At 40.9% G+C, this 11,884-nt stretch overlaps 1 protein-coding gene across 1 annotated transcript in view; it reads left to right on the forward strand.

The window, feature by feature from the left end:
- stk17a (serine/threonine kinase 17a) overlaps positions 1 to 11,884 on the forward strand; it is a 48,907-nt gene continuing 37,023 nt past the window's right edge. Inside the window, exon 1 of the mRNA XM_046061308.1 lies at positions 1 to 423. Within this exon, the coding sequence (XP_045917264.1) occupies positions 242 to 423 (182 nt within the window). The 5' untranslated portion in view covers positions 1 to 241. The remainder of the gene's footprint in view (positions 424 to 11,884) is intronic.

The following is an 11,884-nucleotide window of genomic DNA, read 5'->3' on the forward strand; positions in this document are numbered from 1 at the left end:
GTGAGGATCCAGCTGAGGACCGCACCGAGAGGACAAGTCCAGCCGGAGGAACTAGATCACCATGAGCCTGTCCGCTGTGTTCCCTGACAGAGTTGTGGACTCAGCTGGTGCTGTGAGCCCTCAGGCTGCCCTGCACTGATCTCTGTCTGTCGCCCGTGTTGTTTAATAGCAGTGTGCTGAATTACCTTTGTAAGTTTTAATCCAGACTTTTGTTAACCAACCGCTCCAATTAACCGACGCCATGATCCCCGAATGTCCGCGCGCCGGGGACACCAGAAGCCGGACCCGCATCCAGCTCAGCCCGGCTGCAGAACCGAGCCAGGACCGCAGCGCCAGCGGCTTGTTGTCCGAAATAAAAACCACCATCTGCAGCGAACCTTTCACCGAGCACTACGCCGTCATCCCCGGGAAGGAGCTCGGAAGGTGAGGCGACCTGCACAGTCCGGTATCAGACAGACTGCTGGTCCGGGGTGAAGTTACGCAATACTTGTGAAGTTGAATGGAAATATTATTTGTGGTTTTGAAATGTTTCATCGAGAGAACATGCAACTCCTCTGTGCATGGCTGTTTGGAGTGTAGGTGCGTGTGTTTGTTGTTGTTGTTGTTGTTGTTTACTGGCAGCTGTCACCCCTCCTGCACCCGGGGCTGGTTAATGTGACTGTAACAGCGATGTTTGGGACTTAGTTTTTCTGCATTTCTTTACTACAATTGTACAAAATCTCCCCTTCCATCTTAAAGTGAACAGGCGCGCTGGTCCACAGATGTACATTTGGATTCAAAAGCAATATCAGTATCAGTATGTTACTTTTACTGCTGATACAGTATGATCTGATTATGGGATTGGCAAGTTTTGATTGATCTTTTTTCTAGTTGTGTCAGTTTAGAATGTGAATAAAAGCATTCATCAGATTAAAAAACATCTGCCCCAGTATTTGATAGCAGTCTGGCAGCTGTGTCCCTGTTTGAACATGTTTCACACAGGGTTTCTGAAAGTTGATGATTAGAGGAAATGCCCTAGGTGCTGGAGTCTAAACTGAGCTGGGATATAGCCCCCTAACAAAGTCACAAGACCAATCCCCTTTTGATTAGAATATGCTTTACTATGATGAATCACACACAGACTGTCAGTGTGACATGGTTCTCTGTTAGCTTAGCATTGTGGCTGTGTGTGGTGACCAGGGGACAGCCTCAGAGATAAGAGCTCACTGTAGACTTGGCTATATCAAAGTTACTTCATCCAACAATCTCCTGATAGACTGAAGCAAGGTCTGTTTAAGTCTTAGAGGGCCACAACAAAGCCTGTGTGTGTGTGTGTGGTTTTGCATCGCATGACCTGACATTGTGACAGAGATTAGCTGTAATGGAACAACATGAAAGGTTGTAATCTACCACTGTGACCTACAGCACTGTAGAAAGGGCAGATTGTTGGTAGATAAGCTGATACCGCGAGGCGTTACGCTGGATCAAGATGTTGTCTTGTATTGTCTGATGTAACCACGCTCAGAGTGGAGCTGAGGTTCTCTCACACACTCTTACATATATTTATATTTAAATCACGTGTTTTTAATCACATTTTATTTATTTAGCGGGTCATAAGGGGCTAGGGCTGAACAATACTGTCACTTTTTGTTACTTTTACAAATTATACTACAGAACTTATTCAATAATGGTCAGATATAACCAAGCCATTCAAAGGACGTGCTATCTTTACTGGGAGGTGGAGAGAATTGCACAGTTGGCCAATTAGCTTGAAATTCTCCTGGGCCTGGTTTAACGAATCCAAGAGCTTACACCGTCTTATCTAAAATCATCATCGCTCTGAGAATCATTTGCATCCTAAAATAAATATAAAAAACTTCTCAACCTCAATAATTCAGCATTATTCAATCATACTGACAAAGCACATTCAAATAATGATGACAGTGGCATATCTTAATAAGAGTCCACGTCACTGCTGTGTTATGATAAAAATTATTATAACAGACCCTATTTGTCAGATGCCTTATCAGAATTATACTGGACCTCAAATTCAGAATGATTGCTGTGAGACAGATTCATTCAAACTCTGTCAGTCCTTTCCTGAACTGAACAATCAGTAGTTTTACTGAAGTCCTTGACTTAAAACGTAAAATTGATTTATTTTACCACTGAGTAACATGCAGTAAGATAATCACCTACAATGTATTTTTGCATCTGTGTGGGACAAAGAAAATAACCGAAACCATTTACCGACTGTAACAGCAGCCTGTAACGTTCCTTTAAGGCGTTGTTTTAGTTGACACATGTTGTATCATTACATTATTATTATAGCAGTGGTGCAGAAATTACTTATAACCTATAAACATTTAGAAAATCAATTTTATGTGACTACTAACAGAAACACGCTCCTCGTGTTGCTCATCCTGATATACTGTATCAGGCTTGTGTGGGGACAAAACGTAAACAGGATTTTTGGTGCTGTCTTGACAAAGCACAATGGGATGGTTTTGCTTCAATTCACAGAGTGTAGGCCTGAAGAGCACCACATTGTTGGGTCTCTGTCTAAAATACTGGTTGAAAAGAAATTTCACTTCTTTTCTTACTTCTAGCCACAGTGACGTCACCCATTGCTTTGTGGGCTACCGTTTTGAAACCTCGCCATACTGTTATATATTTGGACGAGGCGTTAAATGGGATATTAACTGGGATTTTGGCTATCGAAAAACAGGCTTTAAACAAAATGTACTCTACTTACCATAAAAAATTAACAGCATCTTTTAGTACAAACAAACGCTGAACAAGAGTTTTAGGATCGAATGTTACAATTAACTTTCATGAAATGAAAACGCACTGTGAAAGGGTCAAAGCTCTGAGACAAAAACACAGACAGCACCCAAAAACAAGTTCACGGCTGGTTAACTGTGCACAGAGCTTTGGATACCAGTGTCCTCTATCCTGATTGACAGGTCGCCGTGGTAGAGACATGTCAACAACAGCGGAGTAACTGCCCACAGTTGTCAATTGAAATCAACTGTCACCGGCCTAAACTGTCACTATACAAACTGTTAACACACTGTAAGTATGTAAGGTAATAGTCATTGCTCTTGTGAAGTGAAAATTGAGCTCTTTGAATTTGAGATTTTTATACAAACATGATTAATTGTTCAGCCCTAATAAGGGCTCATGTACGGCTGACTAAGGTAAATAGATTAATTGTCATTAATTAATAATTAGTTCATTGTTTAATATGTCAGAGAAGTGATGTCTTAAGACGGCTTGTTTTGTCTGATCAACAGAATAACCCAACAATGACTGAACAGCAGCAGATCCTCAGGTTGGATTGTTTGGCATTTTTGCTTCTTGTATGACTTAAATGGACTATAATAGTTTATACATTTTTTGTCGATGGAACAATAAATTAATTGACTACTTCAGAGCTAACGTTGATTGCTTCTGGCTTTGAGCCTGAACACAGTTGAAGGTGTTTTTCAAAGCAGCCATTATGTGAGAATACTTAATTCCTGTTGGCTAGTGAGCATGCCTTTATATTTAAGCTCGGAGCTCTGATGTTGTGAAGTCGTCTGCTGGAAGACTACTGGCTGTGGCTGCTGCAGGGCCCTCCCTTCACCTTCCTGTAGGAGTAGTAACACAGTGCACCAACAAGCTGTTTTATTGTTCTGGTGGTTAATCAGCGTAATAACAGATGAAGGGGTTGCCGTTCTTTGGTTGTATTTATTCCCTGACTCTTGGCCAGTTCCCTGGTTGAGCCTCCTGAACTCAGTGGTGGAATTCCATTCATGAGGCTTTTTCAGATTAAAGTCTTGGCCTTCAACTGGGCTTAGTCTGCCCATGCACTGCTCTCTTCTGGGTGTGAGTCAACATCACCAAAAATCTGTTTTTAGGGGCATATGCGAGTGAAATACCCTGAATAGTCTGTTGTATTTATTTCTGAATCCAATCTTTTTCTGTGGAAAGTTCCAGCCTACGGTTTGTCTCTGCGGGTGAAATTCCCGGCTGGACATCGGGACGTAAAACTGAAGCAGGGTCGTGAAACGAGCATGCAGAATATTCTGCCTGTAGTACCGTGTTCTAGCAGCGTGTGTGTATATAAAGCGTCAAGTGTGCGGTGTATGGTGAGCAGCTTCTGGACTGAGGTGTGGATGCTGCCCAGCTCACGCCTCTCCGTCCAGTTGACCTCCCAGCATTCCTACTCTGTGGGGAAACTCCCTGCACTTGTGGACTGAGCGCAGATTTTCCTGCCTGTTGGCTGCCCTGCTCCCTTCCTCACTGGGCCTGCTAAGCTTACTTTGTACATTCCTCTGATCAGTAAATACTTCTTCCACCTTCATTCTGACTGTAAAAAGCAGATAGCAAGAGAAGGAGTACCTGTTTTTCATATGAGAGCGAAATGCTCGCTTGTACAGCCCTGCGTTACTGCTGACACTGTTGTAAACCACAAGCTTTTAGATAACTTTCCTAACATTCAGGCAGACGCTGGCTGTACTTCAGTATGTTACAAAAAAACTATTTTAGGGCTGCAACTAGCAATTAATTTCATTTTCCCAATGAATTGATTAACTGGTTTGTCTATAATGTCCAAAAAAGAGAAAATGCCTTTTGCATTATCCCACAGTGTCTTGTTCTGTCTAACAGCCAGTGTTCAGGTTACAGTGATATAAAGAGCATCACATCTTCGCATTGGAGGCTGAAACTAGAGGATGTTTGAATGCTTTATCAATGAATTAAAGGATTCATTGATTCTGAAATTACGTGCTGGTTATTATTCTTCTGTTGATCAGCTATATTGTTTAAGCTCTATATTAACCATCAGAGGGAAAGCTGAGCTGGCTTTATGTGTCCAAACATTTGACTGGTACTGTATCTATTTGCATCAGTTTTCATGTATTACGCAGGTGAGTGTTGGTACCAACACTTCTTGTTGGAGTGTTCATCTGAGATGTGAGAGCTCGCTGCTGAAAAACATTTCATTCACAGCCTACAGTGTGTGCTGCTGAAAACTCTCTTCATGAATAGAAACAATAAGGAAACTGGATTTTATTAAGAAGACTGTAAGAATATGTTGTGCATTGAAACAGTGGTTGTTTGACCCAGCTCGCTGGCTACTTTTTGTAGAAAAGGCTGAGGATGGGGGAGTTTAAGGTAATACCCTCCAGGATGTCTCTGCAGCGGGAGTCCCAGATGGCCCACAGCCAAGCTCCTTTAGTGACTACGACAATGGTGAGGTAGTCGCTGATTTCCATATGGTTAAGACCCAAAGCTTTTTTCATGATGGGTCTTAGTGACAGATATGGCCTCTCTCTTATTACTCCATATGGTCCTGGGCAGAGCTCTTTAGTGATTGCACGGCATCTGGCTAGGACATCGAACTAGGAACCTATCTTCATGACTATGGTTAGAGTTATTTTTTAGACAAAATTAGCTGATTGTTGATATTTTCATTATTTTTAATTTTGACTTATTGCACTGAATGTCTTCTCACGTAGGCAAAGCTTAAATCAACTCCAGAGCAGAGACGATAATAAGTGATAATACCTGGTGTGTGTCTTGATGCTCAAAAATCACAGAGGCAAAATAATCATTTTCTTTCAGTGAATCAATGACTTCACCCCCACTGGTGAGGTGACTTTGAGCCTTGTGTTGACCTGCTACTTTGATAGTGATGTGAACATGTATGAATTATAAGATTAAAAAGGGTCATAATGGAGGCATAAAACTGGACCTGCATTTAGCTGTAAGTTAGTCAGACAAGTTTGATGTGATAGCTTGATGACTTCCTTTTATTAGTTTTTGCACTCTGCCATCCTCTCATGACCAAGGTCGTGTTTCATCATAATCTGTGTAAAATATATCAGGGTGTGAAATTGGAAATACTGACTGCGAGATCTGTTGTCAGAGCTTTATCTTGTCACGTTGTCCTTCATTAGCTGTATGGTCTCTAACTGTATAGTCTGTCGTGTACTATTTATTGGCAGTGATGGAACCTAGCCTAACTTACAGTACATGTGTGATGGCTGACCTTTGGCTGTGGGAACCGATAGGGATCAGTCATCCTGCCCGTGTGTTTGTGGCTTTGGGCCAACCCTGGTGTGCACATGGGGAATCAGTTGATGATGGTAGTGTTTGGCTCCAAGCCAGTGAAAATCTTTATTTCATTAAATTCATCCAGGGCTGCCTGGCAGCCTGTCACAGAGCCCAGCTACGAGCCTGCAAACAGGCTCCACAGTCCACATGGTTAGAACCAAGGATCCACTGACATGGTTTTAGAAACCTGACACTGAAACTAGCAGGGCTGGGTCTGAACCTTGCAATTATTAGTTCAAAGGTGTCTAAGTTGCCAGTGAAGTGATTCACTGATGACAGCATTAAACTGCTCAAGCCAACTCAGAACTCTGCAGTTTAAACATTTACACTTAAGCTCTACAGAAGAACTAGTTTGTGCGGTGCAAGCAGTCTTAAATAAGTGGTGCACTTAGTAAACACTTACACTATAACTAGGTCATGTAGACCCTGAGCTCTCCATCAGATGTGTTCAAATGTTAGCCGTGTAGAAATGCACACAGCACTGTAAGGCTTCAGGCTGTAACTTCTTTAAAGTAATTGTAATCATGCCATCACCTCTGGTTTGATCTGTGTACACACAAATGGAAACACACACACACACACACACACACACACACACACACAAAACACACACACACACACACACACACACACACACACACAAAAGCCATCTCTTTCAGGGTGTAGTCTGTGAACGAGGCTGCTGGCTTTGGAAATGTGCTGATGCTGCTTTAGAAAAGGCTGTGGTGGCCCAGTACACTTTCTAAAGAGCAGGCCCAGACTCTATCTATGGGCTGTTCCCAGGCATGACCAAAACACACCCTGGACACACGGGAACACAGAGAAGGATGCTTAAATAGTGAAAAATAAAAATCATAGTCATAATTCTGTCTTGCGCTACCACCACGTTAAAGAAGCAGGACCACTCACTCTGCATCTGCAGACACAACCAACCGAGCTTCACAAACCCCAGAACGTCCAGACACATCTAGTTTTGGATTTGTCATTAGTTCTTATTTTTATTTTGTTTTGACTTTTAGTTTTCAGTTTAGTTTTAATTAGTTTTTAATGTGGGTTTGCTAGTTTAGTTTAGTTTTTATTTTTTGAAAATGCTTAGTTTTAGTTTAGTTTTTATTAATTTCAGTGTTAGTTTTAGTTTTTGTCGCTGCAGGATGCCAAGCTCAGTTCAGTTTAGTCCAGTCCAGTTTAGAATTTACAATTATTAGAAATAATGCAGATTTGTGAAAAGGGACACCTTTTTTAAGCTATTTGAAGCTTGTACGTAGGGGCCCAAACACTAAGCAAATATATATATTTGAAGTACTAACACATTGTCTAAAAAAATAAAACACATGCAATCTACAGTATAATTTCCAACCTACATACAGAAAACCCTAAGAGCAAACTACCATAATCCTAATCTCTGATTAAAACAATGTAAACCACAAAGAGACAGGTTGGCTGAGATATCAATGAGACATAAAACACACACTAGCTGACATGCAGTAAATATAATGACCAGCATACACGTTAACCCAGTGCTAGGGGAGCTCACAGTCAATGGGCAAGGGGCAAGTTTATCCCACACGCAGGATGAGCACTACGCCAGACCATCAGAACAGAACAAAACAAGGAAAAGAGTTACTAAGAAGATTAGAACGACTTCACACAAAACTATAGACACACAGCTGGTGCAACCCAGTCCTGGAGGGAGACATCGAGTCACATCATTAACTAACCCAGATAATCATGTCTTTCTTCTTCATCCTCTCCTAGTCTTCCTATTTGGTATAATACTTTTATTCTCCTTTAGATAATGAAGATGATTTCTTCAAATGATTACTAAAACCAATTATTCCACAGTAACTTTTAATTTTTTCCTTCAGCAGACTGAATATTGTCATGTCTGCTCTGCGTGATCAGAGTGTGTTAGAAAAAGTGAAGGATTGAGAAATGAAGAGGAAATGCAGCAGTCACTTAGCTGTGTGGACAGAAAGGCCTCTGTGAGTGTGGATCTGAGGAAGTCTCAAACAGGAAGGTGTCAAATTGCAACTTCATCAACAACATCATCCTTCAACGTGTCCAATGAAAGGAGATCTGAAGCTGCAGTGGGAGCAACGTACAGTGTGCCACAATGGATTCGCCAGCATGTAGTTTCTTAGTCATTGATACTAACATAGCTGTTGGATATCGCAATATCAAGATAAATACATGTGCTGCTGTCTAAAGATAATATGCATGTTACTGTTAGCACTTCCACTCTCAGCTAACATGTTATCGCCTCAGCTTCCACAAAATCACCCACTAAGTGGGAACTAGAGGCAAAGTCAGTAAATAACTAAACCTTTCCGCTGAAATTCACGATGTCATTCAGAACACTTGTGCAGCTATATTTGCTCCATTTGTCAGTTGACTTAATGCTGTGTGGAGTTTTTAGGCTGCACGGGGGTTATACGTGTCGTATTGTGCACACACACACACTGAGCAGTGTGCCTGGCAGTGTCCATATGAGAGCTACTTTCATAGCTAATGAGACTGAAGGGTGAGTGATATGGAGATGGTGGTTGGTGTCGGTGCTGTCTGGAGAGCCGGGTGTTGGGAGCTACTTGATTCTTTTTGTTTGGAGCCAACATACCTGCTGGTTTCCTCTGTGCACCCTTCAGTTCATGATCACTGTCAGAAATGACGTGTGGAACATGTAAAATTAAACATATTGTGAATGTTGGGGTGAGGGTGCTCTGTGGACTGTGTTAACAGGTTTATTTTGTGATGGTGACATAGAATTGATATCAGTGGAGGACTGTCTCTTTGATCTTCTAAGTTAGGGGAAAATGTATCATGCATTGCATACCCTGTTGCCAGTTGTTGTCAGTTAAATTTTATTAGTGTTTCATATCAGAAGTTATCCCATTGCACTTTTCATAGAGGACGTCTAGACCATACTCTTTATAATATTATTAACAGAGACCCAACAATTCCCACCATGAGCAGCACATGGCCACAGTGGCAAGGAAAAACTTCCTCTAACAAGTAGAAACCTCGAGCTAGACTTGTATCGCCTATCGACGATTGAAGGGATAATCAGTGATTTTTAACTCAGTAAAAAATTAAAAAAATATTATGAGTAAATTCATAATTCACTGTGGAGCTGTGCGCAGTGCATTCACTTGCTCACTGTCTCTCTTTCACAAACATATTGAAACGGAGCCGTGTGTTCATAGAAAAACGAATGCATTGAATGCACCCTTCTTCTCTCCACCGTGCACACGCAGCGCCACAGTTACACAGTAATTCTGTGTATTGTGCATTTACATGTGTTTCTGGTGGTTTCCCATAAAGCAAATAAGCCTGTTTCTTCCATGCTGCAACGTAACACCGCCCCCTGGCCATCAGATCACCAATTGGTGATCTCAAGTAGTTATGATCAGACGATATGAAAACAGAGACGATCGCCCAACCCTACCTCGAGCAGGACCTGGTGGTCGGCCATCTGCCTGGACCAGTTGAGGGGGAGGAGGGAGACACAGAAGCTCAGTGCAATATCCACATAGAGCTGTAAAACAATAGTGGGAGTGGTACAGAAATCAATCAAGATAGATAACTTGCCCATGTGACCATTTTGATAGTATTTTGATGAATTGTTCAGCCAAGGAAGTCTTTACAACACAGGTCAGGGTTAGGCGGTGTGGGTTGCGTTTGAACAAATTCCGTGTTCTGTGTTGTTTTTACTTTCATCACTTTTTCAGTAAAAATGTCAAGACATTGTTGCTAAACTGATTTTGGACTGCAACTAACAATAAATATATTATTGATTAATCTGTAATTATTTTATATTTATATTTAAAGTTCCCAGAACCCAATTTGATTTCGTCAAAAGATGTGTTTTGTCTGACCAACACCCCAAAACCCAGTTGGCAAAAACAGACTCAGAAAGCTGATAAATATTCCCGTCTGAGAAACAGAGAACTGTTTTTCTTTAAAAAGGGACATACATAGTTAAGAGGTAGTTGTCTATGTATTTTCTGTCGATCCACTAATGGATTAACTGACCAGTTGTTTCAGCTCTTCTTTATCCACCTGTAATATAATAACTAAGAAATACAGTTTGACAAAGTGTAGAATTAATCAAAAATCAATAAGGAGTTATTTCTGTATATATTTGTAATGCAGTTTTTCAGATAAATTTTGAAGAGTTACACCAATAAACTGATGTGTAACAAGTCTCTGCTCTGGTGTATTCTGTTGAGTCTGTAGCTCCCGGCTGCATCGGCCCCATGACTCTCACATGAGGGCAGCTGAGCTTCAGGCCCAGAGCTGCTCATCATACTGTGTACCCTCTCACACGTCTCTATGGCTGCCTCACAGTCTTATTCATTGTGTTGGGATCTCACAGCTTCTGTTCCTGCTCTTAGCTGTGGTTTCATAAATAATGGTGTGAAGCACTCTCATCTCTTCTGCTCTTGTTGTGCAGCCAGCTAGTTTTAACCATAATTCATGTTTTCACTGCCCCGTAGCACACACTGATTAAAATACTCTTCTCTGTGAAAGTCCTGAGAACTTCAAGTTGCTTTATTTTAAAATCCACTCACTCTGTTGATGTCTAACACTGTGTTCTCTCGCTGACAGAAAAACATTTATTAGCTCAAATATTATAGTGATGGAAAGTGATGAAGATGTTTATTTAAAGCTGTCTCCTGTGGTGTGCAGTGGACACGGTCAAATCAGCTGAATAACAACACATTTCCAGAAACGCTGAAACATTTCCAACTCAGCTGGACACGTCCTCACCTCAGTCTGAGGCACAGAGCGTGACTTTGCTTCTGTTCATTTCTAACTTTGTGTTTATGTTTATTGCTTTGAGATGTAAAAGCAGCTGAAAGGCAGCATTCACCATGTTTGGTTCTGAAACTGTGGCCATTGGTTTGCTCTTCGCAATGAGACCATTATTTTCACGTATTTCCGTTTAGTTTAGTTTACAGAGTTGATGATCTGCATGAAGTGATGTAGTTATTCATTTATGTATGTATATGTAGCGCTGGCATTTTGCAAATAGAAATATAAAGACTAAGAAAAGGTGAAGGATTGTGTGTGCAGCTTAGATTGAAAATTGAAATCACATTTAGTCCCCCTTCTTGTAGTCAAAAATAATGTTAGTGTGATTTTGCTGATTGGCTCTGCTTATGACACAACGCTGGTGTTACCGCTTCATGTAGGCTGCGTCCAAGTAACAGCTCCTTCTACGTGGACGGATACTGAAACGCTATTCCATCAAATTAATGAGGAACTCGGGGCTGGCATCATGCAACCAAAATATGAAACATTTCTTCCTTTTGGTTTCTGTAGGAGAGGTACTTGGACTTGTTTTTATTTCATGCTACTTTATTCTTTTTCTCCACTGCATTTGTTTGGCAGCTGTTACTTTGCAAATGAAGATTTCAAAAAGTTACAATGAGCTTGTAAAATACAAGGCATGTTATACAGTAAATGAAATCACCCGACAGTATGTAAAATGAGTAAAATTATTGCAATTGCTGCGTACATGTTAATCCATCAATAATAATAATCCGGTAATATAATGTAACAGACCCCATTTTTGCTGCACTTTTTGATACCTTAGGTCTGTTTTGTCTTTTCTTAAATTGTGGTATTGCTTCTTCTAGGACTGCAACTAACAATTATTTTCATTATCAATTAATGTGTAATGATTTTCTTGATCAATCAATTAGTTGTTTGGTCAGTTTCCCAGACCCCAAGCTGATATCAGTTCACTCCCCACAAATATTACAGTTACAGAAAACAGAAAAACAGAAAACCCTTATATTTG

The sequence above is a fragment of the Micropterus dolomieu genome, linkage group LG01 (genome assembly GCF_021292245.1).
Source record: "Micropterus dolomieu isolate WLL.071019.BEF.003 ecotype Adirondacks linkage group LG01, ASM2129224v1, whole genome shotgun sequence".
In the NCBI taxonomy this organism is placed as follows: domain Eukaryota; kingdom Metazoa; phylum Chordata; class Actinopteri; order Centrarchiformes; family Centrarchidae; genus Micropterus; species Micropterus dolomieu.